General features: G+C 55.6%; 1 protein-coding gene across 5 annotated transcripts in view; it reads right to left on the bottom strand.

Moving 5' to 3' along the window:
- Nucleotides 1-312: 312 nt before the first annotated feature.
- Nucleotides 313-18,320, bottom strand: part of SPTBN4 (spectrin beta, non-erythrocytic 4) — a 70,412-nt gene continuing 52,404 nt past the window's right edge. For all 5 annotated transcript variants that reach the window (XM_032842170.1, XM_032842169.1, XM_032842171.1 and 2 more), the window contains 16 exons: nucleotides 17,260-17,484; nucleotides 16,262-16,351; nucleotides 13,634-13,912; nucleotides 13,413-13,543; nucleotides 12,379-12,583; nucleotides 11,645-12,025; nucleotides 10,461-10,705; nucleotides 7,855-7,993; nucleotides 7,674-7,758; nucleotides 7,132-7,328; nucleotides 5,715-6,334; nucleotides 4,965-5,034; nucleotides 4,050-4,342; nucleotides 2,732-2,905; nucleotides 2,543-2,585; nucleotides 313-1,378 (listed from right to left, as the gene is read on the bottom strand). In XM_032842170.1, coding sequence (XP_032698061.1) covers nucleotides 1,220-1,378; nucleotides 2,543-2,585; nucleotides 2,732-2,905; nucleotides 4,050-4,342; nucleotides 4,965-5,034; nucleotides 5,715-6,334; nucleotides 7,132-7,328; nucleotides 7,674-7,758; nucleotides 7,855-7,993; nucleotides 10,461-10,705; nucleotides 11,645-12,025; nucleotides 12,379-12,583; nucleotides 13,413-13,543; nucleotides 13,634-13,912; nucleotides 16,262-16,351; nucleotides 17,260-17,484 — 3,336 coding nt within the window. In that variant the 3' untranslated portion in view covers nucleotides 313-1,219. The remainder of the gene's footprint in view (nucleotides 1,379-2,542; nucleotides 2,586-2,731; nucleotides 2,906-4,049; nucleotides 4,343-4,964; nucleotides 5,035-5,714; nucleotides 6,335-7,131; nucleotides 7,329-7,673; nucleotides 7,759-7,854; nucleotides 7,994-10,460; nucleotides 10,706-11,644; nucleotides 12,026-12,378; nucleotides 12,584-13,412; nucleotides 13,544-13,633; nucleotides 13,913-16,261; nucleotides 16,352-17,259; nucleotides 17,485-18,320) is intronic.

Raw genomic sequence — 18,320 nt, 5'->3', positions numbered from 1 at the left:
CGATTGGACAAAGAGCTCACCCGTCCCTGTTAAATTCTCCGCCTCCTTAAAGGGACTCGCCTTTCCTGTGCTGGACGGGGCGTACCGCAAGGCCCCTTTGGGGAAGTTTAGCTACATTCCGCTATCCTTCTGGTTCCCATTTTAAGAACTGAATCTAGGTGTTTCGTCGGGGACTTGTGTTTAGATCCCTAAATGAGTACACACGGAGAGGATATCTAAGTGTTCTCTGCAGTCTTTCCCTGCGCCGCCCCCTCCACTCCGCCCCACACAACCTCCCAGGCACCGCCCATGAAACGCGAACAAACCCGCCTAGACCGTCAAAGCCAAAGGATTTATTATAGGTACATACAGTGTGCGCCTGCCACACCGCCCCACACCCCCGGGCCCCAGCGGCTCCTCCAGGAGGCCATGGGGGCTGCCCACAACCCGGTTCCCCCACTCCCTAGGGAGGTGCTCCTGCCAGAAGCATGCGGGGGGTGGGGCGGGGGGAGGGTTTCCCCTCGCCCCTCCCCTCACAAAGTGGCCTTTACAGCTGGAGGGGGGAGGCGAGAGGAAGACGGTTTTGAGCTTTGACGCCCCTCCCATTAAAAGCCTTCGCGGATGCGGGGCGGGGGAGGAGAAGGTTGACGTTTTGCAAAAATAAACTAAGTCAGGAATTAACCGCATGGCTCTGAGATGGCGGAGTGCAGGGGCCAAGCCCCTGCACTCCCCCTACCCAGACAGAGATCAAGGCAGCATTGGAAGTGAGGTAAAGGCGGGGAGGAGGCGTCCCCTCCCCACCCCCTAGCACCCTGGATGGTCCAGGGGACCTCACCAGCGGCCCCGTGCCCATCCCTAGGGCGAAGGGTGGGGGCAGGAATTATCGCCCCTACCACCCCAGCTTCTTGGGGCAGGATCCGGAGATCCGCGCAGGGGACTTGGCTCAACTGGCCCCTTTACCCGCCCCCCCCAACTCAGTTATTGCATAAAAATAATGGAGCCCCAGCACCTGGGGTGGGGTGGCGAGCAGGAAGGGGCCGAGATATGGCTATAGGGGCAGCAATCCCCCCACCACTTCCTGGAGTGCAGAAGTCCCCTCCTTTCCAGTGCCCATCTTGGCGCGTCTGTCCGCAGTGTCGGTGGAACTAGGGGCTCCCGCCCCTGCGTAAGAGAAAGTGTCTTTGTGCCCACAGTGCGGAGAGAAGGGGCGGGGATTGTGTCCTGCCCAGGGGCTGGGAAGTCACTTCCTGCGTCCGCTGGCCCTGCGCTCCCCTGCCTCTCGCTTAGGGTTGCCCTCGTCTGTGGAGGACGTGGTGGGTAGTGTCTGTCCCCAGCGGGCGATCTCAGCGTGTTCTCCCACGGAAGCGGCCACAGCCTCCAGCCAGCCGTTCATCTCCTCCTGGATAGAGAAATAGGGCACAGAGTCCGGACTTGGAAGAAGGGAGACTGAGTAACAGATGGGCCTGGAATGGGACCGCCTTCTGAACATCAGTTTTCCAATCTTACATCAGTTAATCATAATAATGCAAACAGTTACAATAGCCCTTAATACGTGCCAGACTCTGTTCTAAGTGCTCCTGTGGATTGATTCACTTAATCTTAGGCCATAGAATTATATTCCCACTATAGAGATAAACAACAAAAAACCAGTAACATCATCAGACATTTCCAGAGCACTGACATTCACCAGGCCACAGAAGTGGCTCTGTATGTATCAGCTTACTTACTTCTCACAAGAACCCTAGAATGGAAAACTATTTTTATTCCCATTTTAAAAATAAGAAGGCATGGAGAGAATATAGGCCTACTCCAGAGCTTCTTGTAAGGATGAATAACAAGCATTATTATTTTCAACGTCTCTTTAAACCACCGCCATGCCTGCTCCTCCTCCCCTGACCTCACTCCTTAGCCCCAGTCCCAAGGTTCATCCTCAGCCAACTCCTCCCCTCCCACAGGCCAGCTGGGGTCCAGCCTTGTGCCGTCCCCACGTGGGTCCCTGTCCTGGCTCCCTTCCCCTAGTCTACCCTGCATATTACCAGGGAGATCTTATACATCACTGTAAACTCCACCACCCCCTCCCCAATCTTGCTCAAAATTCTGCCATGACTCCCCAGTGCCCTTAGGACAAACTCCAACCTCCTCCAAATGACCCACAATGTTCTGTGAGATCCAGCTCCCGGGAACCTTCTTCTTTGAACCCTTCACCAGCACAGTTAATGCTTTGCATTTCCGCACCTCTGGTTCTCGGCCCTTGGCAGTTCTGCTTATATCATCCCTTTTTAGCTAACTCCCACCTCTTATCTGTCTGGTGTCCTCTCAGAGGCTGAGGCAAGGAGGTTGAACTTTGTTCTGGGGCCTCCAGGCAGCCTTCCCATTCCTTGTTCCCCCTCCCTATATAGGTTAGGAACTTCCTCTGGGTTCTCACTCCCAGTGGGCTTTCCCGTCACAGCCTGGTGACTCTGGTTTGTGTTTCTGGCTCACAGCTGCACTGCTCTGGGCCAGAAACCAGTTAACCAGGTAGTTCTTGAGGTCCGGATAGGGGAGAGAAAGGACCAGATCTCACCTCATCTTTAGCCTGGAGCAAAAACTCGCTGCCATCCTGGGTCCTGTAGGAGGGGACAACAGGACTTGGAGAATCTGGGGCAAGGGCCCAGCCCACCCGTCCACCAGCTAGCCTCCAGGGGAGCAGGGTATTGCTGGGAGGGGGAAGTTGGGCCTCGGATCCCTCCCTCCTGCCCATTGGGGGGCTCACTGGAGCTTGAAGACGTGCTTCTTTTTCTTGTAGTCACTAGCCACCTCACTGGTGGCCTTGTTCAGGCTGAGCAGTGGCTCCCCGCCGTGTGTGCCCCCAGACGCCGGGCCCTTGGCGTCCTTGTAGAAGCCCAGCTCCCCCTTGCTGAGCACGCAGTACAGGCTCACCCACGACCTGGGGCGACGATATGGGGCTCAAGGCAGAGTCACAGCACTCTGCCTGGGAACTCTTCATTAACACACTTCATGGCTGAAAAGGCCTGACCCTTCCTTGCTCTGGGCCTTTGTCTTAGTCGGGCCCCATGTCTGGGATCTATTCCTATGTCTGTTCCTGAGCTGAGGGGAGAATCTAAGACTCCCAGTTCCAAGCCTGCTGGGGTAGCCCTTCCATATCCGCCCCCCTACCCCATGCTGAAATTTCCCAAAGACAAGACTTTAGCTATCTTCTCCATAAGCCTTTGCTTGGGCATGTTCCTTGCCACTCCTCCCTGCCACCATGGAATCCCCTGAAAGGAGATCTATTGGTCCAGTGTCTGGAATGAGGAATTCCTGTCTCCCTGTTGAGCCAAGACCTCAGTGGAGGAGGGAGTCTCTCGAGAGTGAAATACACCGAAGGTGCCTCTATTACCACCTTGGCCTTGCCGCAAGGAAGAAAGACTGCCTCATGGCAAAATTTCAACCTGTTCCTTCCATTTCACATATATCTAGGTCTCCATCTGCTCGTTGGTCAGCGCTTCCCATTTTGGCTTCACCTCTCCCCAGATTCTGCCTCCCAATTAAAAGGCTTGGACAAACATGAGCTGGGCTCTCTTTGGATATCTACATGTGCCCCAGACCTCAGACCTCGGGCTCTGCCCCTTTTCAGACCTCTTCCGCCCACTCCAACAATTTGAAATTTCGAGGGTGGCCCCACCCCATTCATTGGTTGGATGACCTCTCCAGGCTCCACCTCACAAGCCATTGGAACTATGTAGAATGGACCCCATAATCCAACTTTCTCTAATTTCTAGTTAACTCCTGAATTTATTGCTATGAGTTTGGATTGCAGCTTATTTGCACTCGGAACGTTTCCTTCCGATCCAGCTCCCATCTAAGCTCCACCCCCTCGCCCACTGGACACTAAGTTTAGGCCCCGCGCCTCCAGTTTATAGATTTGAGCGCTTGATGTTAACCCCGCCCCCTTGAGGCCCCTCCTACTCCCACCACCCGTTGGATTCCCTGAAGTTTAGTTCCACCCGCCTCCTCAAGGCCCCATCTAGTCACTTATTGGATACTCTGAGCTTGGGACCCGCCTTCCAAAACCCCGCCCACACGCTCACCGGTTGGACGACTTGCGGTTAGCGTCGAGCTCGCGCTTGCGCAGCAGGAAGCCCTCGTGCTGCACTGTGTGAGTGGGCGGTGGAGGAGGCGCGGGGGCGGAGCCGCCCTGGGCCGGGGCGGAGCGCGAGCGCCGGCTTCCCCCGCCCTCACCACCCTCTCTGGGCCGCGGCCGCCGTCGCGGCTTGGGCCGGTCGCGCGCCCGCGGCCGGTCCGGCCGAGGTGTCCGCTCGGGCGGCTCAAGCCCGTTGGGCAGGCGGCCTGGGGGAAGCTCGCGAGGCTGAGGCAGCGACGGCTGTGTGAAGGGAGGGGGAAGAGGGGTGCTGTCCATAGGGGGGCTGTTGGGGCCATCTCTCAGGGGGATTCATGGGTCTGGGGGTCCCATCTGTCTTGGAGGCGAGTATGGGAGGACCTCAGGGCTAGAGGCTTAACTTTTAGGGGCCCCACCGGTGTTGGGAGTGAGACTGTCATGACTCCTAGATTTGGAATCGCTCTCAAGGTTGGGGAGGAAAGCACTAGATCTACCGAAGTGGGGGGATGCAGGGAGGCTGGTGTCCCAGTTGTCTGTAGGAGGAATCTGGGACTTGTGTGTGTGTGTGTGTGTGTGTGTGTGTGTGTGTGTGTAGCTGTCTGTGACGATATCTGAGACCCCAGAACAGATGTGGGAAGAGTGTGCAATCTGTCTGTGTGTAGACGGGGGTAGGAGTCTCCTTAGGCTGCTGGCCTTCTCTTTCTAAAGGAGAAATTTTCAGATTGTGGGAGGCATCTGGGGGATCTCCCCATCATCCCCTGAGAATCTCTGCAGGGCTCAGATTTGGGGAAAGCAGGTCTAGGCATTGGTGCTTCTGGGTCCTGATGCCTACTGGTGGGTGGAGAGGGTTCCCCATACCCCCGCCCACCATCCTGAGGCAACTTACCCCAACAGGGAGACCTGGGCCTGCTTCTTTCTCCTGCAGCTGCTCCACAATGTCAGCTAGGGTGGCCTTCCTGGAAGGGGGAGGCCAAAAGACCCAATGGAACTGGGATGCCCTCTCCCAGGGACCAGCCTGGTTGGCTGGAGGCGCCTGAGATGCAAGGCCCCTGGTCGCTTGGGCAAGCTGCCTTTCTGAGATGTACACCATAGATAATTGGGCCATGTCTGGCAACTGCTCATGATATACAAAATTAAAAAGGAGTCAAGAAGTGATTGTCTCCAAAACATATCTAACCAAATGCCTCTTTCTGGGGACACAGCCGGTTGGCTCAATCCGCTCCTCACACTGGTTAACACTGAAGTCTGAAAGGCCTGGGTTCCAGTCCTGCTTCACCCAAACTGAGTGATTTGGCCTTTCTGAGCCTCCACAAAATGGAGATGACAGCAGCTCCCTGTTGAGAAAGACTGCGATAAAGGGTCTTATCTCTGCTCAGGGAGAAGATGGTCCCACCACTAGCCCAGTAGAGAAACTGAGGTGCAGAGAGGACAAAATTCCTGCCCAGGCCACCTAGCTGTGAGACAAGGGGCACATCTCCTAACCCCTTTCAGCCCCAGCGTACCCCTCTGCAAAACGCATAAGGTGACAGTATCTGAAGCAGTTCTGAGCCTTGCAAGCCCTGTCCATTGGGCCTGCGTGGCTCCAGGTACTCTGCATCCCCTTTCCCTCACTCCCCGGGGCACACGGGGGCCTCACCCCTTGGCCAGCTCTCCTCTGGTTGGCATCTCCTGCTCGCTGGACTCCTGCCTCTCCAACCGCCTCTCTCGCCGCTCACGCCGCCGCTCCATCTGTTCATAGCGGCCCAGGGTGAGGCTGTGTGCCGCCTCATGCTCCGCAGACTCCTGCCGCTCTGGCCGTCGCCTCCGCGCAGCCTCCTCGGATTGATCGGCGGTGTCCTGCCGCTCTGGTCGCCGCCTCCTGGGCAGCTCCTCAGCGCGATCAGCTGACTCCTGGCGCTCTGGCCGCAGCCGGACCTGCTCCGCCACCGGAAGGGTCCCCGGGGTCTCCGCCACATCCTCTGGTACCGACGGTGGGGCCGGGGGCTCCACCCTCCCCGGGATCTCCGGCAGCCGGTCGATGCGCGGCTGGAGGCGCTCAGGCTTGAGCTCCTGGCGCACATACCCCACGCGGGTCCGCACCTCCGCCGACAGTGTGTCTGAGGCCCGGCGAGCCAGGGGCTCCAAGCCCCTCTCGTAGCCCCCTGGCCGCAGGAGGGGCGCTGCTTTGGCCGCCAGTTCCGTGGGGTCTCCAAAGAACTTGCGCCCCAGCAGGGGGGTAGGGGGCTGCTTGCTCTGCTCCGCCTTGAGTTTCTCTATCTGGGAACGGAGGGCCAGGGTCAGGTAGAGGGGCGTGTGTGTGTTTTGGGGGGGAGGGTCTGGGAAGACCCCCGTGGGTTGTCTGCCTTCCTGCACAGTTTAGTAGTTTCTATTACTGAAAAAGTAAGATTGTGCAGGCCTGAACTCATGCTTTTTCCTTGCTGGGAACTTAAATTCCTATTTTCCTTGGCATATAGTGTTCTTTTAAGAATTTTCTAAATCCGGGGTGCCTGGGTGGCTCAGTGGGTTAAAGCCTCTGCCTTCTTCTCAGGTCATGATCTCAGGGTCCTGCAATCAAACCCCCATTGGGTTCTTTCCTCATCGGAGAGCCTGCTTCCTCCTCTCTCTCTCTCTCTCTCTCTCTGCCTACTTGTGATCTGTCAAATACAGGAAGCCTGCTTCTCTCTCTCCCACTCCCCTCCCCCTGCTTGTGTTCCCTCTTTTGCTGTGTCTGTGTCAAATAAATAAAATCTTAAAAAAAAAAAATCGCCTAAGCCTAGAGCCTTTCTGACTCCATCACCTCCTTCCTGAATGTCCCCCCAACCCAGGACCTCCTCTCATTCTTCAAGTCTCAGATCAGAGCTCCCCACACCAAGACAAATGCTTCTGGGCTCCCACAGCCCCCTGTGTTTCCCCCATCCCAGCCCTGGTCTGTCACTGTCTGGTGACAACGGTGTTCCCCCTTCCCCCACTGGACCGAGAGCCCAGTAAGAATCTGTCTCAGCCTCAAACCAGTGCCGAGTCACACATAGACGGATGGGTGTGGGGGTGGCTGGGGCAGGATCTGGGGTGCTGACCGTGGTCAGGCGCCGCAGGGAGCTGAACCTTTCTTCCCAGGCGGCAGCCGCTTTGCGGAAGGCCTCGTGTCTCCGGATAAGCTGTTCCACCTCATCCACGCTGCTGCCCAGCTCCCGGCTCTGCAGGATTGGCTCTTGGGCTGTCAGCCAGGCATCGGCCACCACGGCCTCCTGGGCAAATTGGTGCACTTCCAGCACTGAGGGGAGACATCAGGGGTAAGAGTGATGGGGGCCCTTCACAGGGCGCTGGCTATCTTCTCTCGCCCTCCACACCCTCTGGCTTTCTGTGTCCCAGCCCTGGCCATTCTGGGTTCTGCAGGACTGAGGGCGGGCTGGGAGGATTTCTGAGGGCACTGGCTTCTCCCCTAGGTGTCTGCCTCTAGGTATTTAATGGTAAGGCGTTCCTCCTGTCCACTCTCCCAGGCCTTCATGTTTGTGGTGGGGCACCCACGAGGCTGTGTCACCCTCTGGGCCTTTCCAAACACGCTGGATGGAGCGTGTCCCTGTGCCCTTGAGCCCCGTGTGTCCGGGTCCCCACTCACTCTGCTGCAGCCATTCCCAATGGCGGTCCCACTTGTCTGACACCTCTTCCTTCCTGGTTCCCAGCTTGTCCAGCTGTGCCTGGATCTGCGAGTGGCGCATGGGTAGGAAAGGTGTCAAGGGGGGGGCCCCCACTGTGATGGGCACAGAGGGCAGGGGGGACCCCCCAGCGCCCCCGCCCACCTCATCAGCCATGGCACTCTTGTTGAGCAGCAGAGAGCGCCCGAGCTCCTGGCAGGCCGTCAGCTCGGGCACCCGGGCCTCCAGCTCCGTCTTCAGGCCCTGGTGGTAGTTCATGAGCACCTCCACTGAAGACACATCCCTGTGGTGGTGGTGGTGGTGGCCGGGGGGGTTGGGGGATGGGGGTGGGAATCTGAGTCTCAGGTAGCCGCCCCCCGGCCACCATGACAGATGCAACTTCCGGGGAGCCCAATTCCCTGAGCGTCTTGGGACAGGACACCCACCTTCTCGGACCAGGTTCTCAGGGATTCCAACTTTTGCTGAGGTGCTAGAATGTCACACTTTGATGATTCTAACCCCAGACTTCAAGGTCCATTTTTGTTCTCATTTTTTTGAAGCTATGCCTTTGAAGACCAGTCAGTGATCTGAGCATTCCACGTCTGTGCTAACCAAAGGCTAGGTCGCCACTGGACACGAGTAAGCAACCCAGCCCTGGAAGTGTGGCTGGTCTTAACTGAGATGTGTGGAAATGTAGAGCACACACCAAATTTTGAGGACTGTAAAATATCTCAATACTTTTATGTTTTTTTTAATATTTTTAATTTTTCATAAAGTAAGCTCTACCTGCAGAGTGAGGCTTGAACTCATGACCCCAAGATCAAGAGTGAGTCACATGCTCTACTGACTGAGCCAGGCAGGCACCTCTCAATAATCTGAATTTTGACTATATGTTGAAGTGATCATACTTGGGGCTTACAGGGTTAAATAAAATGAAGTGCTAAAATTAATTTTTGCTTGCTTCTTTGTGCCCTTTTTTTGATGTGGTTACAAGAAAATCTTAAATTCTCTACGTGGCTCACATTTGTGGCTTGTGTTACATAACCACTGGACTGTTCTGAGCTCTCATATGTGCGAAACAAATCCAAAATTCCTGAAGGTTCCACCAGTCAGCAAATATAGCTTTATAAGACTTACTATGTCCAAACTTCTTTTTTTTTTTATTCAAACTTATTTCTGAAGGTCCGCATTATAAGATGCCTACCTAAGACTTGGTATGTCTAGAATGATCTCTGATTCTCTCCTATTTCCTCAAAGTGCCCTCCCCTGAAATTCTCCAGCTCAGTAAATTCACCCGTCATTCATCCATAACTCGTCTTTTCTTTTTTCTCTCAGCCCCTGAAGCTAATCCATCAGTCACACTGTATATTTATAATGTTAAAGGACCCTGTGAAATGATGTGAAACCTGAGGTTTTGTTTTAAAAGAACTCAGCGAGGGGTGGCGGGGAGTCGGGGAGGATACGGATGAAAGAGGAAGGACCAGATATTGACGGATGTTTACTCTGCATGTAGGGGTGGGGGCTGTCATTCTACTGTTCTTGCTACTTCTGGGTATATTTGAAGTTTTTCAAAATGAAAAGATGTTAATTCCTAAAATGAATCACTTCTCCCTCTCTCTACAACCATCAGACTGCACCAAGCCACAAGCCACCCCACCTCTCACCAGGATTATAGCAATGGCCTCCTGGCTGGTCCACCTGTTTCTACCCTTTTCTCACCATACTCTTCCCACAAGGCATCTGGAGTGACCTTATGCTAAGCCCTCCACCTCACTCACTCCATCCAACTATAAGGATGGTCTGGCTCTTCCTCAAGCACGCATGACCACAACCTACCTTAGAGTCTTTGCACTTGTTGGTCCCTCCACCTGGAAAGCCCTTCCCCCAAAACTTTACCCAACTCACCATCACTTCATCAAGGTTTCCATGCCCACATCCCACCCTGGGAGAGGCCTTGCCCATGAGCCCTACATCCCCTTTGCTTTATTTGCCTTCAGAACACTTATTGCTGTCTGAAATAATGTTAGTTGCTTTTTAACTTATGGGTTACTTGTGCCCACCCTGCAGAATGTAAGCTGAACCAGGACAGCAGCTGGGCCTTGCTCCCCATCTAGCACAGGGCGGGCATTTGGTAAGTACTTGCTGAGTAAATGAACTCAGGCAAGTCCCCACAGTCATGGAAATAACGCTCTGTGTCCACCACTCTCGAAATTTCCTGACTTTCCAGACACACCACTGGCCTATGTTCCCCAGCCCCGCAGGCAGACAGGTTAGGGTTACCGGGCTGACAGAATGTGGGTGTAGGTTTAGTCCCCGGAAGCTCCCACGTGATCTTTTCCTCCGCTGTAGCTGAATGTCTCTCCCAGGGCTAAGTAATGGAAAGACCCTGGGTCCCCATCACTGTGGGACAGTTCACATCAGACTGTCACATCAGCAATAAGTCCGTGCCCACTACCGGCTAGGTTAACCCACAAATAAGAGCCCCACACGTCGCTGTCCCTATCCCAAGTTCAGCCCCCTCCCATGGGGAGGGCAGTGCAGGGCATCTGGGAAGGCCAGAAGGCAGGAGGACACCCTATGCTGTGAGTCACCGGGGCCAGGCGTGACAAGGGGTCCTAATACACATGAAGCATTTAGTACAGTGACTGACCCCCCCCCCAGGTGCCCTCCAGGGCCCCCCCAGGTGTTGGCTGTTGTGATTTCTTATGGGCAGGGGATGGTTGACAGGCTTCGGGTGGCAGGTAGGAAGCCCGCGGTGGGGGGAGGGGCACCTGGGTTTGTCGGCTGCCCCGATCTGGCTGGCGATGCCGTCCATCCAGGAAAGAAGGTCACGGGCCTGGCTGTGGAATCGCAGGGCGTCGGCCGTGGAGCTGACGTGCAGGCGGGCGTCCTCACAGGCGGCCAGCAGCTCCTTCCAGCCCTGCAGCACCTCCTGTTCCCGGCTGGCTATGGCCTCCGCGTGCTCCCCCGCGTACACCGTCCGCAGCTGGGCTGCCCCCTCTTGGAGCTGCCGCACCTGCTGGGCAAGCGAGGTCCAGCCCCAGCCCCTCCGTGGGGCCCGGGCTCCGCCCTCCTTCCCCCATTGGCTGGCTGGGTGCGGGGAGCCTCGTGATCCCACAGCAGAGTCTCTCTCTTACCGCTACCTACTGCCCAGTTCCCTTCAAAATGGCTACTCAGTTCCTGTTGGGTCCCCGGCTCAATTTGTTGGTTGTACCACGTGGGTTCTAGCAGACCCATTGCTCACTGGTTCAACTGCCTGATTTCTTTTGGAGTGACCGCCCTCTATGAGACCTGCCACCTAATCCCTGTCAGTCTCTCGGCCCGATTCCTAACAGTCAGCTGGATGGTTCCCATAAAGATGATTATCCCGTTTTCTGCTTTCGGCTGGACCGGCAGCCCAATTTCCCTGGTTGGGCCTTGGGAGCTCTATTCCGGCCCACAGCCTCCTTTCATCTGATTTCTCATATCCGCCTCCCGACTCCCGTCAGATTCACAGCCCAATTTCTTTTGGCTCTCTTACCATGTCCATTAAAATCCACCCCCATCGAATTTCTTGCAGGAAGATCATATCATTTCCATCAGAGACCTGCTATCTAATCTCTATCTGCCCCACCGCCACGTGTCTCTGAAGCCTCCGAAATTTCCTTTAGGCTCTCCATCTGGATTTGGGTAAGATTCCCTTCACAGTTTCTGGGAGAAGCCCTGCCCAGTCTCCACTGGAAACAGTGTCCCATTTCTATCAGACATACTCAACCACATTTTCCGGACACTGTCTGACTTCTGGGTACCATGCAATCAGTGGGTTTTCTACCTGCCCCATCATCTCGCTTCTGCCTGTTCTCTGGTCTGTTTTCACCTGCTCCACTGTCTAATTTCCATCTGCTCTGTTGCCCAGCACCCCTCGGCCATGCCACCCAGGCCCTCCCACCTCCCCCCTCGGCCGCCGGCACCCCACCTGGGACACGAGGAGCTGCAGATCATGCTCAAAAGCGCGCAGGGTCCGCTGCATGGAGCTGGCACTGGGTCTCGGCTCTGGCGGGGCAGTCAGACGGGGCAGCCGCCTCCGCTTTTCCTCGATCTGTCCCTGAAGCTCTCGGGCATCGCTGAAGAACTTATGCAGCTCCCGAGAGGCGGCCAGCAGCTGGGCCCGAGTGCCCATAAGCTCCAGCAGCTCGGCCCAGGCCTCGTTCAGCCCGTCCTTCCACTCGGCCATGGTGGCTGCTGCCGTGTGGCCGCACTCGATCAGCTCATCCACCATCTGGTTCACGGCCGCCAGCCGCTCCCGCCCTGCGGTGCCCGTCTCATTGGCGAACTCTGAGAATTTCTCCTGCAGTACCTGCCCCCCCCCGGGGTACACGGCATGGGCAAAGGTCCTGTGCACCCAAGCCCCCTCCAGCCTGTCATCTTGCAGCAGGTAAGAGTAATAATAATCATGCTGACCATGGCGGTCACGATATAAAGGGAAGTGCTCCCGCTGTAGCTATAACAGTAACAAGAAAAATAAGCACATGATAGTAACTAACACTTCCTAAGCACTTCACACTATGGTGAATCTTGGGGCTCCCAGAGGAGCCAGGAGGTGGGGGCTGTTATTATCCTCACATTATGGCTGGGAAAACTGAGGCCCAGAGAAGCTTCGTTGCATATGCAATAGCCACTGGTATTAATATTATTACCGGCGAAGCTCACCGTGACATGCTCAAAGTCCTGGCCAAGCTCGGGCGAGCCGGCCACCACCTCCTTCTCCGCGATCCAGTGCTCGAGCTCGTCCACCTGCCGGCTGAGCTGGTAGAGCCAATACTGCTGTTCCAGGCCCACCCTGCGCTCCTCCCCCAGCTCCTTGAGCGCCACGTACAGACGGTCCACCTGAGACTGCCGGCGGCTGATCTGCTCGCTGATGAGGGACAAGGAGGGGCAGGGACGGAGCCCCCTGAGACTTCCAGCACAGAGCTGAGACCCCCCCCCACCGGACACCCCCTGTTGGGGTAAGGCTGTGTGTCTGTCCTCTCATCCTTCAGTTCAGAATCCTTCAGGGGGGCCTCTGTTTTCTGCAAGGCTTTGATTCAGTGAACCCAATACTTGCAGCTGAGCACTCTGGGAAAATTTTGCTTCCCTAAGCTTGACAAGTTCAAGGCTCCCTCTTCCCCCAGTCTCTCTGTGGTCCCATTCCCTACCCCTCCAGTGGCCTGGGTGGGGCTGCTGACTCCCTACTTGGGTCCCCAGCCAGCCCATCTCAGCTCCAGGCCATCTTCTGGCTTTGGAGGACAGAGGTCTAGCCCTGTGCCCCCTCTCAGGTCTCACCCCTAGCCCAGGACTCCCAGATATGGCCCCTACTCCTGGCCTCAGGGAAGCCCCATACCAGAAGGTATCCAGCTATGCCCAATCACAGCACTCCCAGCTTTTCCGTCCTCCCAGACACTGCGTAGGAAGGGACCCTTCCCTGTCCTGAGCTCTTCCTTCTCTCCTCAGTCTGAGACATCATCTCCCCATACCCCTGGTCCCATCCTCTCAGCATCCCTGGGCACCGCCCCTCCATTCGCGGCCCCACCCACATGCTGAAATCCCAGGGCTCCAGCTCCTGGCAGTGAGCGCCCCTCCCACTCCAACGTCCAATTGGGGCGTGTCCCAATTTCCAATAGTGAAGCTTCAGATCCTTCCCGAGCCTTCCTTAAGAACTGGCCCCGCCCCTGCCTGGCCCCAATCCCTCCTCCCCACCCGCCCACCTGTCCGGGTGCCCCATCTCCAACAGCGCCCGGCACTGGCGCGACAGCTGCGCGATGCTTTCCTCGTAGTTCTCCACGCCCTGCTCCAGCTGCAGGTGCTTCTTGAGCAGCTGCAGGGTGCTCTGTTCGTCCTGGGGGCACACGGCGCCCGCGATGAGGCGGCAGCGGCCGGCCCCCGGCTCCAGCACCCCCAGGCCCCCACACCCCCAGCCCGGGCGCACCTTGCCCTTGTCCTCACTCATCATGAGCAGCTCCTGCTCGCCCAGCCACGCCTCCACCTCGGCCACGTCGAAGTAGTACTGCTCCACCTGGAAGGCGGCGTCCAGCACCTGCTGCCGCCGCTCGGCCGCCTCCCGCAGTCCGGCCCAGGCGCCCTGCAGCTGCTCCTGGCCGCGACGCACGGCCTCCGCCTCGGGGCTGCGCAGCGATGCCAGCGCGCCCGCGCGCTCCAGCACCTCCTCCAGCCGTGGCCCGTGCGCCTGGATTTCCCGCCGCAGGCCCTGGGGACGGGAGGTGGGGGTGTGGTGGAGAGGAGCATTCCGAGGCCCCGGGGAGGGGGGTAGCCCGCGTGCGCCTCGGAGACTGGCACATTCCACCAAGGGAACCCGCCACTGATCGCCCCGATGCAGCAGGCACCGCCAAGGCAGCTCGCTGTTCCTAGCTCACTCACAACCCCCTGCTGCAGGTGGCAAAACGGGCACGGAGAGCAGCAGTTCATCGCCTGGGAACAAGCAGTTAGTAAGGGGAGGACAGGATTTGAACACAGCAAGCAGGGTCCAGACATTGTGCTCTCAACCAAGATGCCTGGTGGTGTAAGATACCCTCTAATGGCTGAAAGGACTGAGAATCAGGCTGCTGGGGGGCAGTGCGCGTGTATCTCCCGTGCAGTGAGGTGTGCACGTCTTCAGGGGTACAGTTCAACACGTTCACACGCGGGTACGCCGTACCCAGGTCGGGATATGAAACGCTTCCATCAGCCCAAAAGGTTCCCTCTACCAGCCCTGGACTTGGCACACACCTTACTTAGCTTCTCCTGTGCCTCAGTTTCCTCAACTTGCAAACAGAGGTGCTAAGGGGCGACCCTGAGTGCCTGCCACCTGCCAGGCACTTGGCTAAACAAGGGCTTTGCAGGATGTGGCCACTCCTCCAGTCCTCACTGCCCCTCCAGTACTCTGTCTCACTTTACAGACGGGGAAACTGAGGCACAGAGAGCTTAAGGAACTTGCCAACTTCCCAGACTGCCCTGTGGCTGGTGGGAGGGTGTGCTTAATGTCCACCTCATGGGGCTGTTGTGCCTTGGAGCACTCAGAGCTGAGCAGGCATACAGTAGGTGCTCAGTCAGTACTAGCTGCTGTTAGCCCTCCATGGGCTCAGAAGCATCCAGCACTCTTGCGCACACACAGGGCCCCCACCCCCACCGCAGTGATAAGCGTGAAGTGCACTTGAGCACTTCTGTCAACAATGAAAAGGACAGGCCAGTTCTAATAGTCCCCAACACTGTCAACAGTCATGAGAGTTTTCCGGGGTCTCTGGGTGGCTCAGTCTGTTAAGCGTCTGTCTTTTGGCTCAGTCATAACTTCAGGGTCCTGGGATAGAGCCCAGGATGAGTGCAGTCGGCTTCTCACTCTCCCTCTGCCTCGTGCCCTGCTCGTGCACATGTGTGCGCCTCTCGCAAATAAATTAATAAAATCTTAAAAAAAAAAAACACAGCCAAGAGTGTTTTCAGCAAAATAGAAAAATGAAAGTTAAAAAAAAAAACACACAAAAAAACAAAAACCCCTCCAGCCTCTTAAAGAACTCCATCTAGGGCAGCATGGTCACAAACCTTGAGAATCATTTGTAAGCCCACCTCCTTACCATCCTCCAGTGCCCATTCTCCCAGCTCACATTTTTTGGTAAAGGAGAGTAATGAGAAGACCTACCTGATAAGGTCATTGTGGGGATTAAATTTTCAAAGACCCACACATAACCCCCTACCTGTGTACCTGGCACACAGTAAGTCTTTAATTAATCTGTAATTATTAGTATTAGTATTATTCATTCCTCTCTCATGCATCTTACACTGGGTTTGGTGAATGAGTGGCTTCACCCAAAAAGTTCCTCTGCTAAGGGATTTGAAAACCACTGCTCTAGACCAACTCTCTGCTTCTTTAGATGTGGAACTGAGGCCCAGGGAGGGGAACAGAGATCCAGAGATCTTAGGGGCTCAAGAGCTCCCCCTCCATGAGTGGAACGGACACTATTAGGAGTCAAGGTTCTTTCGCTGATCATCTCTGTCCTTTCTCTCTGTGGTTGGTTTGAGTTCTTACTTGTTGTTGCTTTTCCTTTTCCAATAAGCTATTCTCCTTACTGTTTCTCACAGGACCCTGACTTTCCTCCTGGGAACCCCATCTCCATCTCAGCTCAGGTAATTAAGTGAAGGCTGACACCACCAAGAGGGGCCCCTGAGCCACCATGATTAGTTCAGGGATGGGCATAGGACTCAAGTTGAGCCCACAGGAGTTATTCCTGGGACTACTGATGAAATTATTGAGAGGGAGAGAGAGAGAGGGAGAAATCCCCTTCAGTTCTGCTGGTGGGATGTACACTTGAATCTGTTAGAGGTCTTTCACTATCAAGAGAGGAGAGAGTTGACCTGAGACCAAAGCTAACACAGAAATACACACACACACAAATGGAGTTGCAAGATTCATGACATCATGGAAGGACCTGGTGCAGCTATGCCTGCTGTCCACACTCTTCTCAATCACAAGAGCCAACAAATTTTGGTTTTAACCACTTTGAGCTGTTTTTTCCTCACTTGTCTCCGAATGTGCCCTAACCCACATCCTCCCTCTGGCTCTGCTCACCTGGTTCTTTTTGATGTACTGCTGGACAGCCTGTAAGCCACTGCCTCGCTCCGTCTGCATGGCCAGTGGCAGTCGCTCCTGGACCCATGCCTGGAAAGGATGCAGGGAGCAAGTCAAGGGGAGAATGCACCCAAAGACCACTGCATCCCAATTAAACTGTAAGCCACACCACACAGGCTTGCTTACCTCTGTCCTTGGCACGGGAAGGTCTTGAGTCCTGCAATTCCCTTCCCTCTCCCTCAGCAGGCTAATGGGGACTCTTCCTTCATGTCTCAACTCAAGACATCCCCTCCTCTAGGAAACCCTCCCTGACTTTGGCCCATTGCCTCCTCTCGGCTCCCCCAGCCTCCTAAACTCCCTCATAACAGCCCAAACCACCCTGGGTTGTCACTGTCGGAAGGTAAGTCCGTTTTCCCCTTCGGATTCTTGAGCCTTCTATGGGCAGGAATGGGGTTTGTCTTGGTCCCCCTGTGACCCCAGCATCATCCAAGTACAGAGCTTGGCCCATAAGGATCGAGCGAATGAACAAATTAGTGAGTGAAAGAATGAATGAGCAGATCAGGAAGCGAGTGACTGAATGAGGAATGAATGAGGGATGAGTGAATAACGAACAGCAATAAGTCAGTGGAGGAAAGAATGAAGATGAGTCAATGAATAAACCAATGAATGAATGAAAGTGAGTAAATGTGGAAAAAGTGAATGAATGAATGAACGAATGAATGAGTGGATAAGTGAACGAGCGAATGAGTAAGGGAGGGAAGGACTGGATGACTGAGTCTAGCCTCGGGTCAGGGGGAAGGTCTCCCAGTGGGTCAGGGGGAAGGTCTCCTAGCCAGCTCCTCCCTTGAACTCGCCAAAGTCCCACGGTCCCGCCCTCACTCCCAACCTCCACGCCCCGCGGCCCGGGGCTCTCCCGCCGCTTCCCATCCCATCCCAGCCGCGCAACCATCTCCTCCGCTTTACCCCGGCCTCGCCCCAGTCCCCGCGCCGGTCCTCACCAGCTCGTCGTCAAGGTCGTGCGCCACCTGGTGCAGCTCCTTAGAGGCGAGCAGCAGGCGGCGGCGCTCCTGCAAGGGCTCGAGCAGGCGCACCAGGCGCTCGCCCACCGCGTTCTGCCGCTCGCCCACCAGCTCCTTGCTGGCCGGCTCCAGCGGCAGGGCGGCGGTCTGCGCCTGCAACTCTCCCACCTCGCGGTACCACTCCTCCACCTGCGACTCCATCGACTGTGGGGACAGGGGCACAGTCAAAGGGCTCCACCCTCCCTCCCAGTCCTGCTCTGGCTCCCCAGTGCCTTTATGGTGAGAGCCAAACCCCTCGCCAGGGCGCACCATTTCCAACTAGGCCCCTGCCCAATCCCCTCCAGAAGCTCTAGGCTCCTCCCTGATACCGCCACAGGCTAAACTACTCCTGCCTCAGGGCCTTCGCCTTTGCTATTCCCTCTATCTGGCATGCTCTTCCTTGTCAATTAGATTTCAGCTCAAACATTACCTTCTCACAGCAGCTTACCTGGCCCGTTGGGCTAAAGTGACCCATTCATTCATTCATTCGTTCATTCTCAGAACGACCCTTCAAATTTGGTGATATCCCTGTTTTACAGGGGTGGAAACTGAGGCCCAGAGAAGTTAGGTAATTTGTCCAAAGAGTCAACCTTTCCAAATGTTATAAATATGAAGTTATAGTGATTTAAGTGGTGCGTATGCCATAGGGATAAACACAGAGTGCAAAATCAGACCCAAATACCCTGGAGAATTCATGCATTTTATAGATGCCATTTCAAATCCCCAAGGAAAAGATGGATTATTCAATGAGTGGTCGTGGGCCAATTTAGCTGGATCCCTTCCTCCCTCTTTATGCTGAAAACAATTCCAGATGGATTAAAGACTTAAATGGAATAAGTAAATCCATAAGGCACAGAAGAAAACCTGGGCAAATGCTTTTATAATCTCAGGATGGAGAAAATCTTTCCAGCACACACACACAAAAAAAAAATCATAAAGGGAAAGATTTATAAATTTGGCCACATGAAATACTTTTGCATCAACCAAAACTCCTAGATGTA

The sequence above is a fragment of the Lontra canadensis genome, unplaced genomic scaffold, assembly GCF_010015895.1.
Source record: "Lontra canadensis isolate GAN:19392208 unplaced genomic scaffold, GSC_riverotter_1.0 scaffold125, whole genome shotgun sequence".
Classification (NCBI taxonomy): Eukaryota; Metazoa; Chordata; class Mammalia; order Carnivora; family Mustelidae; genus Lontra; species Lontra canadensis.
The sequence above is the reverse complement of the archived record's forward strand: the minus strand, read 5'-3'. Positions and strand labels throughout refer to the sequence as shown.